Source organism: Mesocricetus auratus, unplaced genomic scaffold (genome assembly GCF_017639785.1).
Source record: "Mesocricetus auratus isolate SY011 unplaced genomic scaffold, BCM_Maur_2.0 Super-Scaffold_15014, whole genome shotgun sequence".
NCBI classification, from domain to species: Eukaryota; Metazoa; Chordata; class Mammalia; order Rodentia; family Cricetidae; genus Mesocricetus; species Mesocricetus auratus.
The window spans coordinates 8,041,438-8,064,613 of NW_024429186.1; the positions used below are offsets into that span (position 1 = coordinate 8,041,438).

The 23,176-nt window shown below is 48.1% G+C and overlaps 1 protein-coding gene and 1 non-coding gene across 3 annotated transcripts in view; one reads left to right on the plus strand and one right to left on the minus strand.

Annotated features, from left to right (window-relative positions):
- Positions 1-23,176, plus strand: part of Cdc42bpb (CDC42 binding protein kinase beta) — a 97,056-nt gene that overhangs the window by 15,287 nt on the left and 58,593 nt on the right. For both annotated transcript variants that reach the window (XM_040742435.1, XM_040742436.1), the window contains exon 2: positions 18,953-19,044. In XM_040742435.1, coding sequence (XP_040598369.1) covers positions 18,953-19,044 — 92 coding nt within the window. The remainder of the gene's footprint in view (positions 1-18,952; positions 19,045-23,176) is intronic.
- LOC121139664 lies at positions 13,776-13,883 on the minus strand. Its single transcript, XR_005876564.1, has one exon. It is a non-coding gene; the product is annotated as a U6 spliceosomal RNA (small nuclear RNA).

Here is a 23,176-nt window from a genome sequence, read left to right on the forward strand (position 1 = left end):
ATCCAATCCCCTGTTCAAAATTCCTGCAGGCACCAAACGTGTATGTGGCATACAGAACAGACAAGCATGCAGGCAAAATACTCAAAATAAAAATAAATATATTTAGCTGGGCGGTAGTGGTGCACACTTTTAATCTCAGCACTTGGGAGGCAGAGGCAGGTGAATCTTCATGAGTTCGAGACCGACCTGGTCTACAGAGCTAGTTCCCGGACAGCCAGGACTACACAAGAGAAACCCTGCCTTGAAAATCCATAATAATAGCAACAACAACAATAAATATATTTTTAAAAAGTAATTGTAGTTGGGTGTGGCCTGCATGTGGAGCCTTCCCCTAAAGACAAAGCCAAACAAAACTGAAGTGATTGTAAGTCAGAGTGACTGTAATCTGTCAGTGTTGTTGAGTGGAGTCATGATGGTTTCTTCCTGCTGCTGGGTAACGTCCCTCTGTCTGCTTATACCATCGCTGCTGTTTGCTCCTGATCTGGGTCTCCAGTTTGGGCTCAGCAATGAGCAGCACAGTGATTTTTGCCAGAGAGTTACCACTGTCTCTACATTCAGCCTGTCATGTTGTTAGTAGGTTTGTGGTTGTTTTAATTCCTCTTCAGATCTTTCTCACTAACCCTACCCCCTTGTTTTGTTTTTGAGACAGGGTTTCTTTTTCTTTTTCTCGTTTTGTTTTTTCGAGACAGGGTTTCTTTGTGTAGCCCTTGCTGTCCTGGAACTCTGTAAACCAGCTTTGTAAACCAGGCTGACCTTGAACTCACAGAGATCCACCTGCCTCTGCCTCCTGAGTGCTGGGATCACATCACCAGGCCTCTTCCCTAGTTGGTAGAAGGTTTCACAGATGGTCCAGTCACCAGTTTGGTTTAGGACTGCCTCTTACCAAGCACCACAGTATTGGAGCATAGGACATAGAAACTGCATTAGGCAAGTACTGTTTCAGAAGGGTTGTTTACTTTTGTGACAAGGAAGAGAATGGGGACTTGCTTTGTTCAGACTGGTCTTGAACTGGAGATGGAAATGCTCTTTATCTCAACCTTCTAAGTCTGGGACTATAGTTACCTGTTGCTATGCCTTCCTTTACTTATTTTGTGTGTGTGTGGCCATTCACATGCCTCCGTGTGCGTGTGGAGGTCAGGACAACTTGCTGAAGTTGCTTCTCTCCTTTCACCATGTAGGTCATGGGGACTCTAACTCAGGTTCTCAGGCCTAGTGATATATCCTTTGCCACTGAGCCATTATATATACACAGTATTCTGCCTGCATGTCTGCCTGCAGGCCATCAGAGGGCGCCAGATCTCATCACAGATGATTGTGAGCCACCATGTGGTTGCTGGGAATTGAACTCAAGACTTCTGGAAGAGCAGTCAGTGCTCTTAACCTCTGAGCTATATCTCCAGCCCCTGCTTTATTTTTTAAATTATGAAAATAATTTGAACTCATAGCTATATAAGTTTAAATGATACAAAATGATAATCCATAAAAAATATCTCTTTCCTCGTTATATTACTATGAAGTTTTCCCTTTTAGATTTTTAAACACATTCTAGACAGTTTCTCTTAGAGTTGAATATTATTTTGGAATATTTGAAATATTAAAATGTATTCATTGTCTTGTGAGACTAGCCCTTAATGGCCGAGCCATCTCTCCAGCATGTTAAAATATCTTTCATAGTTCAGACTTTTTATGAGAAGTTGGTGGTAGTGTATGGTTATTGGAAACATTTAGAGGATTTGGTTTTTGCTTGTGACAACTTTCATTGTTATGTTATCATGCATAGCGCTATTGACTCACTCCCAGCTTTAAACCCTAAAATGCCATTTTACGTATGATCATGTAGTGAGCCTGTTAAGTTTATGCTTTGAAGAATAGGATTTAAAATTTATTGCACTATGATTTAAAAGCATGTATTTATTTTATGTGTGGGTGTTTTGCCAGTATGTACCTGGTGCCTGCAGAAGCCAGAGACGTGCATCAGATCCCTGGAACTGGTGTTACAAACAGTTGTGAACTTTCATGTGGATGCTGGGAATTGAACTCGAGGCCTCTAGAAGAGCAGCCAGTGCTCTTAACCACCAGACCATCTCTCCAGCCCCGGGTGTGTGTGTGTGTGTGTGTGTGTGTGTGTGTGTGTGTGTGTGTGTGTGTGTGTGTGTGTGTGTGTGTGTGTGTGTGTGTGTGTGTGTGTACACACAGATGCCATGGTTCTTTCCTTCCTTCATGACTCTGGGGATCAAAGGACAGGTTTGTCCAGGGCAGAGCCGTCTCTCCACTCCTGATTTGTGTGTGTGTGTGTGTATGGGGGTTCTCCTCTTCATCCTCTTCTTCCCCTTCTTTTTTTTTTGTTTCTTTTCGAGACAGGGTTTCTCTGTGAATCAGTCTTGGGACTCCTGGAACTCACTCTGTGGACCAGGCTGGCCTGGAACTCACAGAGAGCCGCCTGCTTCTGCTTCCCGAGTGCTGGGATTACAGTGTGTGACTTGGTAGTAGACCAGGGTTGCTTCTGCCTCTGGAATGGCGGTTAAAAAGCTGGTTTTGATTAATAATTTCTCTTAGAACCATCAGTAATTTCTGGTTATTAACATGAATTATTAAACTTGATCTTTATACCTTTAATTTTTACTTGAGTTAGAGGACTTAATCAGTTGATGACATTTATGTTGTGTTCAGAGGTGGGGATGTGGGGGAAGTACTCCACCACGGCTATATCCTTAGCTGTGAAGTCTTTACATTGGTTTAAAGAATTGAAAGCCAGTGAAAAGCTTTTCTGGCCGCTCCAGTGACAAAGTGTTTTCCGTTATAAAGCCCTTGTCTTGTGACTGCGTCCAGTGAGGGTGCAGGCAGACAGACATCCGGTCTGACGTGGACTGCACCTCCCTCTGACGCCATCTGACCCCGGCTTCCTTCGCTCCGCTGAGCCCCGTTCAGCTGCTGCTGCTCTCTCCTGCTCACCACTTTTTCTGGGACCCCATTGCTGATATTTGTATAGGGTCATTATATGTGTATGCGTGTCTGTACATACAGTGTATGCATGCGTACGTTGCACATGCATGTGTATGTATAACTAACACTTGGTTTTTCCCTCTAAGGACTGAGGCTATCTTCTGCTCTCAGCTGACTTAGAGTGAACACGGAACCAGAGTAGAAATGCGTCTAGAGTGCCTGTGGTCATGTGGTCGCCGAGGTGGTGGTAGAGTGCTGTACACCCCTCTCCGAGGGTAATGATTAGAATTTCAGGATTGCCATTGTCATTGTCCAGTGTCCCTAGACACAGCTCTTTGTTGTCACTGGAACGTCAAAGGTTGACAGTCTTTGGCTGTCAATTTTGCTGTAGATTATGCGGAAAACTTACTTGGAGTGTAGGTCAATAGTTGTCCTCTTGGTGCTGTTCTTCAGTATAATAACCCACCATTGGTTAGTCTTTCTCCAATAGTGTCGTGGTGGCGGTTGGTTGTGATGTAACTTAAAACGCACATTGCTATGAATTAGTGCCCATTTCATTTCCTCTGCTTACCATTGTTTATTTCTACTGTAGTAGCTCTTGTTGATGGCCTGAAAATTTACATCACTCTTAGAGAAGAATTCTCAATAAAATACTAATTTTTTTAAACTGGTGTGAAGAGTTTTAATGGTTGTGTCTCATTTCATGAGGTATCCTATCGTACTGTGTTTGAAAGGAAGTCTGCATGTTGAACTGTAGGAGAACCCGCACAGACCTTGAAATCAAGTCCGGCGTGTGGCCGGGCTGCATTGACCAAGTTTGGGAACTGTAGATGGTTTGTGCTGAGTACTGAGACCATCCGTCATGTTAGCTCTGCAGGGTTTGCACACAACTTTTACCAGCTCGTAAAACTTCTACAGCCCAGAAGGAACGCCAGCAATAAACAAACCGAATCCATAGCAGCTCAGCTGGGCATGGAGCTGGTTGCCCTGACGTGCTTCCATTGGAGATGCTGTCCCACGAGCTACAGGGCTGGCAGTCATGGGGCTCTGTTCTGCTTGGAGAATGTGTGCATGAGCGCTTGTTCAGCAGTTAGGGGTGTATCCTTCAGGACCCGGTTTTGGTAGCTACTGTCTTCCCTGTCTGTCTCCCTTTACATCATGAGGTCTGATTTGACCTTCCCAGACACCCCATCTGGTTAGTTAGGGCCCCGCCTCCATGTGATGGGAAATTTGGAGTGAAAGGGAGCTGTCTGGGAGGGTGTACTCCACCCTCCCTCTCTTGTGCTGGCCCGATGTCCCGCCTCTTTGGAATCTCCTGTCTCGTGGAACCACATAAACACATGCTGTGGGGGGTGTGGAAGCCTTGTTCCAGCCTGTCTCCAGCCAGAGCATTCTCTGGTCCCTCCTGTCACTGGGTAGGAGGCTGTAGACCAGTTAAGAGGTGGTGCCTGCCGCCTTTGCCCGGGTGGCTGGCAGGACCTCAGGCTGCTCTGAGAGAACAGAAATGTGTGGTATTTTCTAGAGCTCCTCTCCCTGCCACAGTATAACACATGGGCTCATGGCGTGTGCTCAGGATTCGACTGCTGGCTGGAGAGCCTTCATTGCTGAAGGGAGTGAGGACTCGGCCCTGACAAAGGATGTCGCGTGTGCATTCCTCTCTCACCTCAGCCACCAGGCCCTGCAGTACTTGGCTTTTAAGTGTGGCCTTGGGCTTTGTGGTCTGAACTGAGTTTAGGGACACAAGTTGGCACTTGCCCATCTCTGTGGGCCGTGCTATGTCCAGCTGCCTCAGGTGTGCGCCCTTGTGTGTAGCTCCTCCAGACGCTTGCTTGCAGATGAGTCCAGATGGCAGGGCTGCCACCATGAGGCAGGAGCAGCGCGCACAGAGGCGCAGGCGCCGCACACACACCCCGCGGCTCTCTGTGCTCTTTCCCGTGAGCGTGGCTGCTTCTGTGCTGCTTTGGAGAAGTTGCTCCGCTCCTTCACACTGGTTTAAACTGGGTGGGTACAGCGTTTGTCTTTTAGTCAGCTATGAGAGTCACCGTTTGTCTTAGTGTCTTTCGTATTAAGATGTGAAGTAGCAAGTCAGGCGGTGGTGGCACACGCCTTTAATCCCAGCACTCGGGAGACAGAGGCAGGCGGATATCTGTGAGTTCAAGGCCAGCCAGGACAGCCTCCAAAACAATACAGAGAAACCCTGTCTGGAAAAACCAAAAAAAAAAAAAATAACAAACAAAAAAGATCTGAAGTGGAGATCAGTGGCAGAGTGCTCTCCTAGTTTCTCTGGATTAGTTCTCCAGCACTGAGAGAAACTAGTTTTCCATCACTCGTTCCTGACTGAACAGTTTTAAGCACATTTTAGTGATTATAGTTCAAATATACAGCTGTTAGTTCTTTTGTTTGTTTGGGTTTTGTGTTTTGGCTTTTTGAGACAGGGTCTTACCAGGCTCCAGACCACGCTGGCCTTGGACTCAGATCTGCCTGCCTCTGCCTCCTGCTGTTGAAGGTGTCTGCTGTCATGCCTGGCATGCTGTTTTGATTCCAGTTTGTCTGTTTTTGCTTGTGTTTTTGGTTTCATATCTAAACTTGTCACCTAACTCAGGATTACCAAGATTGGGACCAGTGTTTATTCCAAGTATTTCATAGTTTTAATCTTGGAGGAGGCTGCCCTCCCTCCCTCACTTACTAAAGAGGCCGTTCTTTCATGGACTCATGGTGGGGCAGTGTCGCTTCTGAATTTCACATGGAGTCATGTGGTCGTTCGTGCCTGATTTCATGTGGATGTTCATGCATGTCTAGTAACCCTTAAAGTGTAGTGATCGTATTACATGGACAGGACAGATAACCCTTTCACCTATTAGGGAGCATCTGGGTGTGTTTAGGTTTTGATGGTTACAAATAAAGGCACTGAACATTGATAGATACATCCATTGTTTCCCTTGGAGTTACCTAGTCTAGAATTCAGTTTTTGGGCTGCACCTGTGTCGGCCAAAGAACTGCCTGCCCAGGTTTTCGACGGTGGCAACCAGATGTGCTTATAGGAGAGTGAGGTAATCTCCTTAAGTCAGACTTCCTCTTTAAACTAAGAGGCTTGGCCCCTCTGATGAGCAGTGCTCAGAATGGGGCTCACCATACTGTGAAAGTCTTTGTCATAACACAGGGTATTTTGATAATGTACTATTTACTAAATGATTATGTAAAGAAATAACAGAGCTAGACTCCCTTAATATAGGTGACAGTGGTGCAACTGGGACAATATAGGAGACCATTGGCCATGGACCCAAGATCTAACCCTAATGCACAAACTGACTTAGTGGAGCCCATTCTGTATGGACAGGTACCTTGCCCAGCCTGGACACAGGGTGTGGGTGGAGAGGCACCTTGGCCCTGCCTCAAGGAGATGATGGGACAGACTTAGCAGACTTCAGGGGAGGCCTTACCCTCTCTGAGGAGCAGTTGGGAGGAGGGAGAGGAGTGGGGGGAGCGTGAGTAGAGGAGGGAGGGGGAACTGGGATTGGAATGTAGAAGAGAAATTAGTAAATTTTTAAAAAACAAATCTAATTTTTTAAATTTTATTTATTACATATTCAGTGTTCTGCCTGCATATCAGAAGAGGACAACAGAGCCCATTACAGATGGTTGTGAGTCAACATGTGGTTGCTGGGAATTGAACTCAGGACCTTTGGAAGATCAGTCAGTGCTCTTAACCTCTGAGCCATCTCTCCAGCCCAAATCTAAAAATACCAGGAGATAATGTCCCCCTGGCTTTTAAAATGGAAGCTTTCTAGTGTGACAGGAAATATAAGACATGGGTGTGGGAGATGAAAGCAGATGATTCCAGATATAAATGCCAAGTGTTACCATGAACCTGGACCTCACATTTCCTGTTTGCTTAGATAGTGTCCTGCAACACTGAGATATCCCTGACACTTAAATGTTGAGAAAACAACAACTCCATCAGCTGTGCAGTGGATTTACTACTTACCTAATAATTGGGATTCAACGAGCAAACAGTTTGTAGAATATTAGGTGAGTCCTGCCTCAGGTGTCTAATTTTAGATGGAAAAACTGGGTCTGAATGAGTCTTTGCAGGCTGTAGTGCTTAGTGGCGTCTGGAGAAATGTTCCTGTGGGTGAGGGCTAGGAGCTTGGCTGGATCAGCCCCTTGGGTGCCAGAAGAAGCTTGCCGCATGAGAAGGACGGTTGACAGCCGCTGAAGGGACTCGCACACCCCTTATTCACAGATTTTTCCAGACTGACGTTCAGCCACCCACGTTTCACTTCTAATTTGTTGATGCCTTGCAGACTCGTCTCCCTGCTTCCTTTCTGGTGCAGTGTCTGCTCTGACACCAGTTTAGCAAGTGCCCTTTGTCCTAGCCTGTGACTACTGTCACTGGGGGCGTGTTAGGGAGTCTCTTGGGCTCAGGGATTGGAGCCGGAAGACTTCAGTTGTATTCTGTCAGAGATCCGAGCAGCCCAAGTTGAATCTCGCTTTTGTCTTTCAGCAGAAAACTCATGACCAGAGGCATTCTGGGAGGAAGACGTGCAGACAGTTCCTTCCTCCCTCGGTGTCATGTCCTTCCTGTCACAGCCGGCCCCAGCCCATTCTAGTGTGGGGAGCATCACTGTGTATACTTAGAGTGGCTCAACCCAGTGCTGGGAAGGACGGAGGCGTTCATTCCTGGTCTCTCATCCTGCAGCAGCACAGTGGTTAGGCCCCTTTCCCTGTTGCTGCCCTGGAGACAGGCATTGTCTGAGGTTCAGTCTGTGTGCTCGATCCTGTCCGTTTGATCCGAGGAACCAGTCAGTATTGATGTTTTATGTCTGTAAAGTAATTACAAAGGATCCAGGGGTAGGAAGATGGGTCGATCAGTCACCACAATTTTGGATATTCACAAATAAGATTGGAAATTACATAGGATCCAGGGGTAGGAGGATGGGTCGATCAGTCACCACAATTTTGGATATTCACAAATAAGATTGGAATTAGAAATCTGTGTCTGCAGTGCTCCTGCTATTCTGTTTTGCTCAGGTATCAAGAGATTGCATCCCATGATACAAGATCCAAAATGACTTGCTTAGCATGCAGTGGGATAACCGAGTCCGGCTTTAACCCTGTGTGTGCTGTACATCACCTTTGTTGCTAACTTGGGAGGGCATAGCCTATAAAGTCCCCGGAGGGCTGTCCTCAGTAAATGTGGCCAGAGTTAAATCTGGACTGGACACCTTTATTTCTCAGATTAAACGTTATGGGGGATGATTATTGGGTCAAAACCAGGGACCTTTGTCTTTGTGTCCCTATTAGAGTTCACTGTTTGAGCAAAAGGTGATTTGCCAGTTAGCTAGTGCCTGCAGACAGCAAGGGCTCTGGGTGGACGCCACAGAATCTAGGTTCTCTCAGTAATCTCACCTCGGGGAGGATAATTCCAGATGTTGAGTGGATTCTTTGTAATTGTTGCCTTTGAAGAGTGGTAGATCTGAGGAGGGGTGGACGTCTGGAGTGGGGATCGTGGAGAAAGGACAAGAAGCCACCGCCGCCTCACTCTGGAGCAGGAGACGGGTTGTGGTCCATCCTTACTGTTGGGCTCTTCTTTTTGTTCTCCGTACTGAAGGGAAAGAAACAGGTGGCGTGCTGATCCAAGAGTCTCTTACTGAATTAAGTTGTGGGGTGCTTTTCCATCACAGAGCGACAGAAGCAAGACTTTCCCCTTGCATCTTGGCTGTTGGACCCTGAAGCAGGAAGGTGGCTGTGGGGGAATTCAGAAGCTACCTGGAAATGCCCTTGTGACAGGGATGTGACACCATCTAAGCTTTCACCTCCGCTTGCACTGTCCTAGCTTGTCCCCTGGAAGAAGGTCCCCAGGGAATTCAGATCTTTGATTTAGCCTTGACCTGGGGTCAAGAAGCTCTGCTGTTTCCTGTGGTGTGATCTGACCACCTGTCAGGTCGGATGCTGCTGCACAGCCGCATTGCCGGTGGTCGGACGGCAGCAAGGTGTCCTGTGTCCTCTGGCCACCTCTGCTCGGAGCCTGTGTGTCGTCTCGGCTGCTCCACACGTGTGTTGTTCCCTCTCCCCGCTCAGATTAAGTTTTGCTCCATGTCTGTCTCTGTAAAACAAGGTTAAACAAAACAGTATTCAAGCTCTTACATTAAAGATTCTACTTGAGCAGGTGTTGGTGGCGCACATCTTTAATCCCAGCACGAGGGAAGCAGAGGCAGGCAGATATCTGTGAGTTCAAGTCCAGCCTGGTCTACAGAGTGAGTTCTAGAACAGTCAAGGCCTCACAGAGAAACTCTGTTTTGAAAAACCAAAATAAACAGGCAAACAAAAATTATACTTGCTACAGGAAAAAAACATATTTTTTCAAAAGAATTTTATCCTATTACCCCCAAAGCAGCAGGGCACCAGACTTTACTGTGTCCTCGGATACCTCTCTCTCGTTGTTGGGGTTCTTGGGAGGGCTGCATTCCCCACCCAGTGAGTGTCCATCAAGACGACACTGAGTGCCTCATAAAACAAGGTTGCGAGGCTGGGAAGATGGCTCAGTGCGTGCAGTGTGAGGACCTGGGTTCTCAGCACCTGTGAAAATCAGGGTGTGGTGACATGCACCCCTAATTCCAGTGCTGGTGGGGCAGAGAGACCAGTGGAGCCCTGAGGCCCTTTCACCAGCTGGTCTAGACAAAGTGCTGAGCTCTCAAAAAGTAAGATTGAACGCAATCCAAGGTGGCACCTGATGTGGACTTGTGTGTGTGTGTGGGGGGGTGTGCATGCGTGTGTGCACGTGCATGCACACTCACATGCACGCCTGCACGCAGGTTGGGGAAGGTAGAGCCCTGTAAGCCACAGGTTCCTGAGTGCCGCCACCCCTGCTCCTGACGTGGGTCTCCCACCTGACGCCACCAGTGTTTTTGCTGCTGTTGTCTAGCATTTATTTACTTGTTCCGTGTGTCTGCCTGGGGCTGGCTGTGGTGCAGACCACGGAGTGCATATGGAGGTCAGAGGACGGCTGTTAGAGTTGCTGCTCTCTTTCCACTGTGTGGGTATTTTCCACGTTAGTGTTTGGGGGGAGGTAGTGCTGGGAGTGAACCAGCTTCGCCAGCCAGACCAGGCTCTGTGCTGAGTGCTTCCCAGCCCTGGAGTTTAAATTAAATCTGTTAAAGCAGTACTAGCCTTATTGTGGGGATGCTATCGGCAGAGGGTCTTCTCTTTGTCAGAGGCTGCTGCCGGCAGTGCTGCGTGTGCCTGGGCTCACTGCCTCCTGGAGGGTCAGGTGAGGAGCAGGAAGTCGGGACGCTGCTGGGTGGTGCACACAGTGAGGTAATGGGAGGCTTGTTTCTGTAATAACAAAGCGTCCGCAACCAAGGGCCTTGAACGGAGAAAAGGAAAGTCGTGGAGTGCGGCTAGTGAGGGAAATAAAGTGTGAATGGATTCATCCAGGGCCATAGGCGTTCCTCCATGACTGTACGCTGCTGGAATGAAGGTTTCCCATCTGGTGTTGACTCAGCGCTGTCTCCCCACCCCAGGGGACTCTCACTGCCCAAGCTTGTTGTAGCTGGCGTGGCTCCTGACTCACCGTTCAAAAGCTTCCTCTTTGCTCTGAAGTCTCCTGTAGAGCATAGTTCAGATTTACTGTTTGTTCACCAGGAGTGTTGCAGCTTGGGCGGGAGGGCCTCGGCAGGGAGCTAGAGCCAGGTGCCACTGGGACTTCTTGGAAGAGGCAGTTCAGTTTTCTCCAGGTCCATGGTGGACGAGTTGTAGTTGCTTGCCTGGGGGGTAGAGTGCTGTCATTTTAGAAATACCTGCGATTTTTATAATTTGAGCACAGTTTTTGGAACCCTTATGGTGAATTTTAATCTTTTGTGCCCTCACTAGAAACAGGTGCCTTCAGGCAGCCGCCCTGTGTCTTCTGAAGGGCCCTCAGAAGGAGAGGCACTGGGAAGCAGGGAGCCTTTGGGTGGAGTTAGCTTGTATCTGGTGTGTACCACGTATGTCAGTGGCCTCCAGGGGTCACTGCTTCCCTGTGACAACATGCTGTTTGTTCTAGATGATCTCCGTTGCAAACGTAACGATACTGACACAGCCACAGAGACAGAAGAGTGGAGAGACCCAAAGAAAGACTAAGACCAGCGGCTGGCTGACACCAGGCATTGTGGGTAGAGCAGCTAGATGGGGCAAAGTGAGACATACTGCCTGCCCTCTGTGGGCAGTTACCTTGACCGTGGCCCTCCTTCCTATGACTTACCTGCTAGACCCTCTGCTCAGTTAATCTAATCTTAACTCCCTCTCTCGGTAAACAAGCCAAGGCAGGCGGCATCAGTTTCTGATTTCTCGGTGATTCTTAGTTGGACATTCCCTTTGCTTCCTCTGGTTCTTCCTGGCAAAGCTTTCCTGTTGAAAGGAACTCTGGGCTTCAATTTTTCTTTTAGTTTGCATCTCATATTTACCGGTGGTTTCTCTTTGTGTTTGTGTGTGGTGTATGACATGTTCTCCCATGAGTGTGCTAGTGTGTGAGCATACAAAGGCCAGAGGAGGGTATCAGCTGTCTTCCTCTGTTGTTCTTTGCCGTTTGCCTTGAGACCGGCTAGGTTGACTGTTTGACCATTGGGCTCCTGGGATCGCCTAAGTCTGCCCCGTCTTTCGGGGCACACAGAGCCATGCCTGCCCAGAAGCAGTCTTACTTACTGAGCCATCTTCTCAGCCACAGTTGTTATCTTGATTGATGGATTCATTGCTTTTTGGGCAACAAGAGAGATTCAGAGGGGCAATGGAGATCTACAGTGCAGTGTAGAGCACTTGCAAGGGACTCTAGGTTTGACCTCTAGCTCTGCAAAAAGAGGAAACATTCAGCGGGGTCTGGAGAAGTAGGAAGTTTAGCTGTCAAGTAGACATAGTGGTGTAAGCCTTCCATATGGAGAAGGTAAATTTCCCCCTCCCCCTATCCCTCTCCCTCTCTTCCCAGACAGGGTTTCTCTGTCTCCCGAGTGCTGGGATTAAAGGTGTGCGCCACCACCACCCGGGAGCTCAACTCTTTCTTAAACTAGCATTGTTCATGTCTTCCTGCTCCATTACAATACATAGCACCTCAAGAGTCAGTATCATCACCAGTTGTAGCTGACTGACCATGATGTCTGCCTTTCAGAACATGTGTTGTACGAGCTGGAAAGATGGCTTGGAGGTCAAGAGCACTGTCTGCTCTTCAGAGGGCAGGGTCCATTCCCAGCACCACATGGCAGCTCACAGTCCTCTGTAACTGCAGTTCTTGGGGATCTGACACTGTCTTCTGGACTCTCTGGGGACTACACCTGTGACACAAACACATGCAGGCAAAACATAATTCTTTCTGAGACAGGGTTTCTCTGTGAAGCCCTGGCTGTCCTGGAACGTGTTCTGTAGACCAGCCCGGCCTCTAACTCACAGAGATCCACCTGCCTCTGCCTCCCAAATGCTGGGATTAAACATATGCTTCATATTGCCCAAGGAAAATATCTTTTAAAATACAGATACATTTATTTTGTATGTATGTATGTATGTATGTATGTATGATGCTTTGCCTGCATGTAAGTATGTGTACTGCTTGAATACCTGGTGCCTGCAGACTACAGAAGAGGGCATCGGATCCCCGGGAGTTACTGATGGTTATGAGCTACCATGTAGGTCCTAGGAATTGAACTCAGGTCTTCTGCAAGAACAATTGCTCTCAACTACTAAGCTATATTTGCAACCCCGATGCTCTGATTTTTTCTTTTTTTAAAGACAAGACCGTGGTACAATCCTGCCGTAGTTTGGGTTTCTGTTACTTTGAAGAGACACCATGACCATTGCAACTTTTTTTTTTTTTTTTTTTTTTTGGTTTTTCGAGACAGGGTTTCTCTGTATTGTTTTGGAGGCTGTCCTGGAACTCGCTCTGTAGACCAGGCTGGCCTCGAACTCACAGAGATCCGCCTGCCTCTGCCTCCCGAGTGCTGAGATTAAAGGTGTGCACTACCAGTGCCCGGCACAACTTTTTAAGTTTATTTTAATTTCATTTTACAGTCCAACCACAGTTCTCCCTCCCACTTCCTCTCACCCCTCAGCCTGTTCCCCTTCCACTGCTCCCAACAGGTAAGGGCTCCCATGAGGAATCAACAAAGCCTGACACATTAAGTTGAGGTAGGACCAAGCCTTAAGGCTGAACATGGTATCCCACCTGAGTGAATGGGCTCCAACAAGCTAGCTCATGCACCAGAGGAGATCCTGGTCCTGCTGCCAGGGGGCCCTCAGATAGCCCAAGCTTCACAACTGTCTCCCACATACGGAAGGCCTAGTTGGGTCCCCTGGAGTCTCCACAAGTTGTAGGTCTAGACTTCGTGAGCTTCCCACGAGCTTGGTTCAGCCGTCTCTGTAGATTGCTCCATCATGATCCTGACCTCCCTTGCTCATGGGTTCCCTCCTCTCTCTCTCCGAATGGATTCCCGAAGCTCTGCCTGGTGCTTGGTTGTGGATCTCAGCCTCTGGTTTCATCAATTACTGGATGAAGGCTCTATGGTGACAGTTAGGGTAGTCACCAATCTGATTATAGGGGAGGGTCAGTTCAGGTACTCTTCACTATTGCTAGGAGTTTTAGCTGGGGTCATTGTTGTGGATTCTTGGGAATTTTCCTAGCACCATGTTAAAAATACAGAATGTGCTAGGCGGTGGTAGCGCACGCATTTAATCCTGGCACTCGGGAGGCAGAGGCAGGTGGATCTCTGTGAGTTCGAGACCAGCCTGGTCTACAAGAGCTAGTTCCAGGACAGCCTCTAAAGCCACAGAGAAACCCTGTCTCGAAAAAAACCCCAAAATAAAATAAAATAGAAAATACGCAACGCTTCGTGAATTTGCATGTCATCTTTGCTGCAGGGGCCATGCTAATCTTCTCCATACTGTTCCAATTGTAGTATATGTGCTGCCAAAGTGGAAACCTTGACTTGGGTCTGGCTTCCAGTGTCAGAGATTTAGTCCATTATCATTATGGTGAGAAACATGGCAGCATGTGGGCAGACATGGTGCCAGAGAAGGAGGTGAGAGTTCTACTTGATCTGCAGGCAGCAGCAGGAGACTGCTACATTGCCTTAGCTTGAGCATAGAAGACCTCAAAGCCTGTCCAACAAGGCCACACCTCCTGATAGTACCTCCCCCTATGGGCCAAGCGTTCAAACACAGGAGTCTGTGGGGCCAGTCCTATTCAAACACCACAAATACTGTAAGAAAAAAATCGCTTTGTCCTCCTTATGCTTGAAAAGCCCTGCAATGTTAACTTTTGTTGTTTTGTTCTGGGTTCTGCAGGGTTCTCTGCCTCTCTCGTCCCAGCCTGACGTCGCTGGACCTTTCAGCACTGGGACCCATCTCAGTTGTCCTGGTTGTCTCTTGGGGCATTGGCAGCAATGTTCATCTGGCAAGTGTGGCCGTCCCGTTTCTAGACTTCTTAGCTAGAAATGACCATTAGAGAAGTGTCTTAAAGTGTCTTCAGAGTGGTTCATACTTAGGGAAAAGTTGTAAATAGCAGAAAAAGATGCTTTCCCAGGTGTTTAAGATAAGTTCTCACACGCTATTCCCTGGTGGTATGTGTTTCCTGTAAACATGGGTATTTCACATAACCACAACACAACTGCAGTGTCACTGCATGCTCATCTTAGGACACAGACGAGGTCTTGGATATCCCATTTTTCCCGGCTGAAGAACTCATTAATGTTGGTACCAACTCCCTGGTTTGCTGAGTAAGTTGTGACCACCGTGGTTTGTTGGGCCATCCTTCCTTGAGCTTGTCTTTACCCTACAGGACACTCTGACTTGCCTGAGGAGACCTGGCTCCTTTGGTGGAGGAGATTTAGAAACTGGAACCTGTTATTAGGGGCTCATTTTTGTTGGAGTTTCTGTTTCTAGGTCTTTCAGGAGATAGAGCTTGGCCATTTGTCTATGTATACCCATTTATGTCTATGTTCATGTCCATCCGTCTCGCCCTCAGTATGTATATTTGAGACAGGATCTCACTGTCCTCTCTGTGTGGAGACGGAGTTCTCACTGTCCTCTGTGTGGTGGAGACGGAGTTCTCACTGTCCTCTCTGTGTGGTGGAGATGGAGTTCTCACTGTCCTCTCTGTGTGGTGGAGACGGAGTTCTCACTGACCTCTGTGTGTGGTGGAGACGGAGTTCTCACTGTCCTCTCTGTGTGGTGGAGACGGAGTTCTCACTGACCTCTGTGTGTGGTGGAGACGGAGTTCTCACTGACCTCTGTGTGTGGTGGAGACGGAGTTCTCACTGTCCTCTGTGTGTGGTGGAGACGGAGTTCTCACTGACCTCTGTGTGTGGTGGAGACGGAGTTCTCACTGTCCTCTGTGTGTGGGGGAGACGGAGTTCTCACTGTCCTCTGTGTGTGGGGGAGACGGAGTTCTCACTGTCCTCTGTGTGTGGTGGAGACGGAGTTCTCACTGTCCTCTGTGTGTGGTGGAGACGGAGTTCTCACTGACCTCTGTGTGTGGTGGAGACGGAGTTCTCACTGCCCTCTGTGTGTGGGGGAGACGGAGTTCTCACTGTCCTCTGTGTGTGGGGGAGACGGAGTTCTCACTGACCCTGTTGATCCCCGAGATCTCCCGCTTCCTTCTCGCCCTCCGCCGACTGTCACAGTCTGCACTAGTGACCTCCCCTCCTCAGCCTGCTCCCTAGCACAAGCCTTGGTTGCTCTGTCACCCACAGAGTGTGAGCTCTGGTTCCTTTATTCTTTGGCCTCAGAAAGCTCTAGGAAAACCTCCAGGGCTTTCTTTCCAGCTAACCTGTGTGTCACTTTGTTTACAATGACTTCCTGGTTTTACTCTTGTAGTTCCTTACCCTGTCCAGCGCTCTCCGTAGGTTTGTCCTGTAGTTTGTCATACTGACCCTGATAACTCCACAGCAGCCTTTTGAGGGCACCGGGACAAGACTGCTAAAGTGCACACACAACAAAAAATGTTTGGTTGAAGTAGAAGGACAGCTTGACAAGGACACTACGTGACCTTAGCGCAGCTGAGTGGAGCTGACAGGCTGGGTGTGGCTGTAACAGCTGAACCCTCGAAAGAGCTTTGTGTTACAGAAAGAAGAAATCTGTCCTTAAAGTGGTGCGTCCTCATGACCTGAGTCTGTGATGGAGGCCAGAGCTTCTTTCTGGGCCCCCACAGTAGGGCGGCCTCTTCCTGCCTGAGGAGGAAGAATTGAACAGAATTAGGCAGGCCATTTTCAGACTACTTAAACTCGTGTGGGTGATTAGAACCAAACCTGAAAGTCTGCATTTCAGGACTGCTAAGAGATAAAAAAACAGTAGGTGGCATCAAGGGTTAAATGGTTTGAGAGCCGGTTAATAGAAAATGGGATTAAATAGGATCTTCACAGGGTTAGTTTTCTAAACCTTAAAACAATGATAGGAGAAAAAAGAACCAATTAGATTTTCCTTTCTTTCTTTCTCTCTCTCTTTCTTTTTTGGTTTTTTGAAACAGGGTTTCTCTGTATTGTTTTGGAGGCTGTCCTCGAACTCACAGAGATCCGCCTGCCTCTGCCTCCCAAGTGTTGGGATTAAAGGTGTGCACCACCAATGCCTGGCAGAACCAATTAAAATTTATTAAGATAATGTTCTACCCTGTCTCAAAACCAAAATACAATAAATATGTAAAGATAATTTTTTTTCTACTGGCCAGTGGTGGCACATGCTTGTAATCTCAGCACTTGGGAGGCAGAGGCAGGCGGATCTCTGAGTTCGAGCTCAGCCTGGTCTACAGAGTGAGTTCCAGGACAGTCAGAGCTGTCTGTTAGATTTGCTTAGTAAGGTATCTTAGAAGCTGTAAAACACTTCTGTGTTCTTTGGAGAGTCCAGGGATTTCACCCTCAAAATTAATTAAAGCAGTATAAAGCTAGTATTATACAAATGACTATTGTAAATATATTCACTCTGTGAAATTAATATTTATTAAAATTAATGTATTCAATAAACTAAAATCTATTCCAGTGATTGCTGACTGATACAAAGCCTGCAATCACAAGTAAACTAAAAATGTAATCAATGGAACTAAAAAAGCAGTCAATTATATCCAGAAACAAGAACTGTAATGGCAGCGTGGACAAGTTCAGGGCCCATGTGAAACTATAGGTAGACTTTCCCTTGCTTCCCAAGCGCTTCTTCTGTGTGGCTGCACTGTGTGTGTATTTGACGGCCCTCGAGCCTGTGTGCCTGGTTCTGTGGGATCCATAAGGCCCTACTGCTGTTTTATTGTGCTCTCTAATGGCTTGTGGCGGAGCTCACCACCGGCACGCTTCCCTTTCCAAACACCTTTTTTTTCTTGTGGTTTATACAGAAGTCAGGTCCCCTCTACAGTAGAGTGGAAGACGCTGTTTGGTCCTCCTGATACTGACAGGTGGTGTCCAGCGGCTGTCTAAAAGACTGGTTTCCTTCAGGGCCTGCAGAGTGGTTGTTTGGGTGATATTTGTAAGAAACAGGCATGAACTGTAGATGACCCTTTAAGCTCTAACTTGAGGGTTTCTCGTTAGGCTTTGTGCCTTCTGTTTTCTGAGCTCTGTGCTGCTGGCATTCATGGTGGTGGCCCCGAATCCACTGCTCAGCCTCTGAAGAAAGCCAAGAATCTTCTGTTGCTTCCAGTATTGCCGGGAACAGCAAGCGAGAGTGGTTGAACCTTAATAGTATTACGTTACACATTTCGGCAGATTAATACAGATGCAGTGATAAGAAGTGATACGTTTGCTGAACTACCTAACATTCTAGAAACCTTACGGTGGCGGCGGCACACACCTTTAATCCCAGCACTCGGAGGCAGAGGCGGGCAGATCTCTGAGTTCCAGGCCAGCCTGGTCTACAAATCGAGTTCCAGGACAGTTAGGAATACACAGAGAAACCCTATCTCAAACAAACAAAAAAGAAAGAAAGGGGAAGAAAAAGAGCCCTGTGGTATCAGGACAGATAGAAATGTGGATTTGGTCTGATGGGGAAGGCAGGCAGGCATTGGCTGGGTAGGCAGGAGGCAGGGGTGAAGAGCACACTAACTCTAGAGCTGCAGTCCCGGCCTTGTTCTGGCCCTCCCTCTTCCCTGGGGAGAAGTGAGCCTCTCTCTGTGAGTTTCCTGGGATAAGCATGCTGATAGAAGTGCTTAAAGTCACAGCTCTGCCTGTCACCGTGTCAAGGCCGAAAGGCCAAAGTCAAGGTCTGGTCTGTTTCCTTAAAGGCTCAGGGAGGGATTTGTTTGCCTATCCCAGCTCCTAGGGGCCACCAGCGTTCCAGGGGATCAGCTGGTTTGTGCTCTCTCCCCCCTCCTCTGTCTCCATGTGGCCTCGTTTTCTTCCTGTAAGAACACCAATCTCATTGGCTGTAGGTCCCACACTGTTACAGCATATGACCTGATGTTCAATTGGTTGTATCTGTGAAGACATTGTTTCCAAATAAAGTCACATTTCAGGGGAGGACTTCATCCCAGTAGTACACCTTCCAAAATCCCAGCTCTTTACTCATCTATGAGACATGAACTTCCGGGAAGGGTCTGACTGTGTGACAGGCAGGTGGTGCCAGCAGAGACGGCCGTCTTTCCAGGGACCGTTTGCAGCTGGCTTCCTGAGATGCTGGAGGGTCTTGGTGTCTCCCTGACCTCCACGAGTCTTCTGTCCCCTAGCCGTCCCATGGTTCCTGCATCACAATTAGGGACCACAGAAACACCCTCCCCAGCACTCTGGAGTCACCTGGCAGAGCTGTCCCTTAATGATGATTGGGGACATGGCAGTTGCTACCTCAGTGGACCAACTTTGGATCTGACCAAGAAATTTACAGGTTTTCTGTTTTTGCTTTGTTTTTTTTAACCAGATTTTCACAGCAGTGGTGTTTGGTACTACAGTAGATACTGAGGTGTAGCCTTTGACAGACATCCACATCCAGAGAAGCGTACAATGCAGTGTGGTTCTATCACTTAGGTTTTAAGAGAGTGTTGGTGTGCTGGACTAAATTGGTGTTTTCTTTCTGCTTCTAGCCAAGCCGTTCACACAACTTGTGAAGGACATGCAGCTTCATCGGGAAGACTTTGAGATCATCAAAGTGATCGGAAGAGGGGCTTTTGGTGAGGTAAGAGGGACCCCTCTGCATGGCTTGGGCATTGTTGGCCTTGTTCTTCTTAGGCATCTGTCTGTCCACTGGTGGGTAAACTGAGAAACAGAAGTAAGAAAACAAAGTTTATTATTGGTGAATTGCCCTGTATATAAATTAAGTTTTCAATTTGTTGACTGAAATTTCTTTTTGGAGCCGGGAGGTGGTGGCACACGCCTTTAATCCCAGCACTTGGGAGGCAGAGGCAGGCGGATCTCTGTGAGCTCGAGGCCAGGCTGGACCTACAAGCCTCCAAAACAGTACAGAGAAACCCTGTCTCATAAAACAACAACAACAAAAATTCTTTTTGGAATTCTCCTTTTCTGTTTCTTTGCTTGTTTTTGGGTGGGTGAGGGGGGGGTCACGATCTCATGTAGCTCAGACTATGTAGTTGAACTTTTGATTCTTCTGTTTTTGCTTCCCAAGTGCTGGGATTCCTGGCTCTTGACATTTTCCAAAAACTGTAGGAGAGGCTAAGTCAAATTTACTCTGGGGTATCAGCACCTGTGCTGTGCTGTGCTGTGCTGTGCTGTCTGTCCTGTCCTGTCCTGTCCTGTCCTGTCCTGTCCTGTCCTGTCTGTCCTGTCCTGTCTGTCCTGTCCTGTCTGTCCAGAGCAGCGCTGTCTGGTCCCTCACGGCCGTGCAGTCCATGCACTGTGGTGAGGTTTGTCCTGATGCCCTAGTTTGCTTTGGAAGTTCCTGTTAATCATGGAGTCAAGCAATAAGAAGGCAGGCTGTGCATCACAGTGTGTGGGCATTGTACTCTGCCAGACAGGGAACCCACGAGCGTCACTCTCGGGTACTAGTGTAAAGTACTGCCAAGCACAAGGGATCCATTTTCTCATTTGAAAAAAAGCGAAAGAAAGTAACTTAGAGAGTAGTTCCTTCTCTCTGGGGTCCTATCTGACTACAGTCTAAACCAGCTCAGTATTTGGGGTGCATTCCCTTCTGTGGGAGTCCCTTCTTGACACCCCCATTTTACTGCAGGACTAGTCTCCTGTTCTTACACCTCCATTTTCCATCCTCTGCCTTCCCATATCTCCTTTCTGGACCTGTCTCCCCATCAAGGGGAGAAAGGAATCCAGTCCGCAGTGACTTTTCCACGCTCCAGGTTTATCTTAGTTCACTATGGACAATCACACACAGGGTGCACAGATCTAAGTACACAATTTGTGTCTGGCAGAGACCTACACCTCTGGAACTAGCACGCAGTCAGTCACCGGAGTATCTCCATCCTGAATTCCACATGAAGCCAGAACTCTCGGTGGTGTGAGTGTGGGTTTGTTGTCTCGTGAGAAGCAGAGAAAGTCTGGTAGAGTCAGCCAGCTTCCACCCAGCTTACGTTTGTCTGCAGTGGTGAGGAACCCACTGGGCCGCTGCACCATAGCCACAGCAGCCCTGCCCGAGGGGGAAGCACCAGGCGGGGACAGGATTGGTAGATGAAATGAAAGAAGGAAAATTCCTTTGCCAAAATAGTTACGTGTGCCCTTGACAGGGGGTGTTGGGAACTTGTTGCAAAACTCAGGGTTTTTAACAAGTTTTGAGGTGATAGTAGTATAGGTCCTTCTAGGTTAAGAGAAGCAAATTTCGCCGGGCGTTGGTGGCGCACGCCTTTAATCCCAGCACTCGGGAGGCAGAGGCAGGCGGATCTCTGTGAGTTCGAGACCAGCTTGGACTACCAAGCGAGTTCCAGGACAGCCTCCAAAAAGCCATAGAGAAACCCTGTCTCGAAAAAACCAAAAAAAAAAAAAAAAAAGAAGAAGAAGAAGAAGAAGAGAGAGAGAGAGAGAGAAGCAAATCTCCCAGGCTGGGCCCTGCCCTCGTCTGTCGTCTGTCTTTCTCTCTGTGATGCTGGTCTCAACTCAGGACCTCTTGAAGGCCTTGCAGTGTTTTTTCTTCTTCCTTTTCATTGTTGGTGTTTGAGACAGGGTGCCACTATATAGCCCTTGCTGTCCTGGAACTCTAGAGATCCACTTGCCTCTGTCTCTGAATGCTGGGATTAGAGATGTATACCACCACGTCTGGCTACTTTATTATTTATTAAAGGTTTTATTATTTTGTGAGTGTGTGTGTGGCTATATGAATTCATGCACGCTGTGTGCATGCAGGTACCCCTGGGGGCAGAGGGTGTCAGTTCCCGTCAAACTGGAATTAGAATTTGGGTATGGGTGCTGGGAACCGAGTCTGGCTCCTCTGCAAGAGCAGTTCTTCACTGCCAAGCCTTCTCTTCAGCCCCTTGGCCTTACAAATTTTGCCACCCCCACCCCCAGGAGGTGTAGTAGCCCATGCCTGTAATGCAGCAGTTGGTGTGCAGATGGGTGTCTAGGTAATGACCATTGTGGGGTCAGGGCGTGCTTACCTGCTGCCCCATTTCCATCTCAGGAGCAGCCTTGTATAAGGGGATCCTGTGACAGGAACTCTGCCCTGCTCAGAAGCAGACTTGGGAGGTGTGTCTGAGGGGTTATGGAGCCGAAAACTGACCTGGTCATGGGCAGCCCTTGGATCTCATAGAAACCTCCCCTTGGTGACCACACTAGGTGTGGCTCCTGGTGTCTGGGATGGATGAGAGTAGAAGTTTACAGCGGGAGCCAGGCTTGAATCCATGAGCCCAGCCACTGCCTCCGCCTTGCTGGGGTCACATTAAAATCATATGAACACAACGTAAGAAGCCATTTCACCTAAATGTGCTAACCATGCTGCCAGCACAGCATCCCTGGTGGGGTCCTTCTGTTAAGGGTCATCTTGTGCTTCTGCTCCCTTCTCCCAGAGTCTTGAGTGCATATGTGTTTGTTCGTGTGTGTGTGTGTGTGTGTGTGTGTGTGTGTGTGTGTGTGTGTGTGTGTGTGTGGCACTGGAGAGAGAATCCAGGGCCTTGAAAGTGAGTCAAGTGAAGTACCGCTAAGCCACATCCCAGCACCAGTGACTGTTTCATCAAAGGGACTGTGTTTGCACTCACTGTAGTGCATGCAGTCCATGCAGTTAATTTAAAATGGGGTTCTTTTATTTATTTATTTTGTCTCCCTTATTTCTTCCAGCATAGGACTAGCATGAAATCTTTGTTCTCATGTTCTATGGTCAATCTTTAATGCTTCATCAAATTCTTTTGCTGAAATATCTAATTTCAGACACAGTTTTAGAATGATAACTCTGTGTGTGTGTGTGTGTGTGTGTGTGTGTGTGTGTGTGTGTGTGTGTGTGTGTGTGTGTGTGTGTGTGTGTGAATGAAGGGGAGTACATGTAAGTACCCGGGAGTCCAGGGACAGGCCAAAGGTGGACATCACATGTTTTCTGTCGCTCTCTATCTTGTTTTTGCTGGGGCGAGGAGGAGGGGTGAGAGCATCACTGGACCTGAGTTCAGCTGGCTGCTCTGCCTCCCGTGCTGGGGTGCAGACGGGCCTCCAGGTAATGACAGGTGTGCACTGCAGCATTCGGTTTTGCACTTGGGCCTGGGGATTGAGCCAACTCCCTAGACCCAGGGGGTGTTTTGGGTTGTTTGTTTGTTTGTTTTGGTGTTTTTTTTCCCTGTATAGACCAGGCTCTGTTGGAACTCATTCTATAGACCAGGCTGGCCTCAAACTCACAGACATCCATCTGCTTTTGCCTCCCAAGTGCTGGAATTAAAGGCGTGGCACCAGCACCGCCTGCCATGGAGGATGTTTTTCTTTGAAACACTTGGATTGAAGTTTGGCCTGGACAGTTTCCGGTAGGCCAAATGAGAATTTCATGCCTTGTTTATTTTGTACGGTGTTTTGCAGTAAAACTATCTAGCAGGCGAGGTTTTGTTTCACATTAAACTTGAATATTTCACTTCTGCATATTCTTCACAGGTGCTGTTTTGTATGCTCTCCAAGCAGTAGTTGGTGCATCTTGTTAGGGCTGGGGTCCAGCAAGAGTTCCGATGCGGTGGGTCTTGTTCTCATCATCTTCACAGTGTCAGTTTTTCTGAAGAAGCTGCTAGCTCTGCAGCAGGACAGCTTCTGCAGTGAAGCCAGGGTGGCTTTAAGTGACAGCGCCTCATTGCCAGCCCATGCTGACTCTCGGGAGGGAAGAGCCACTCTGGGCAGCGCGGGCCTGTACCCAGAGCTGCCCCCACAGAAACCACTGCAGGCAG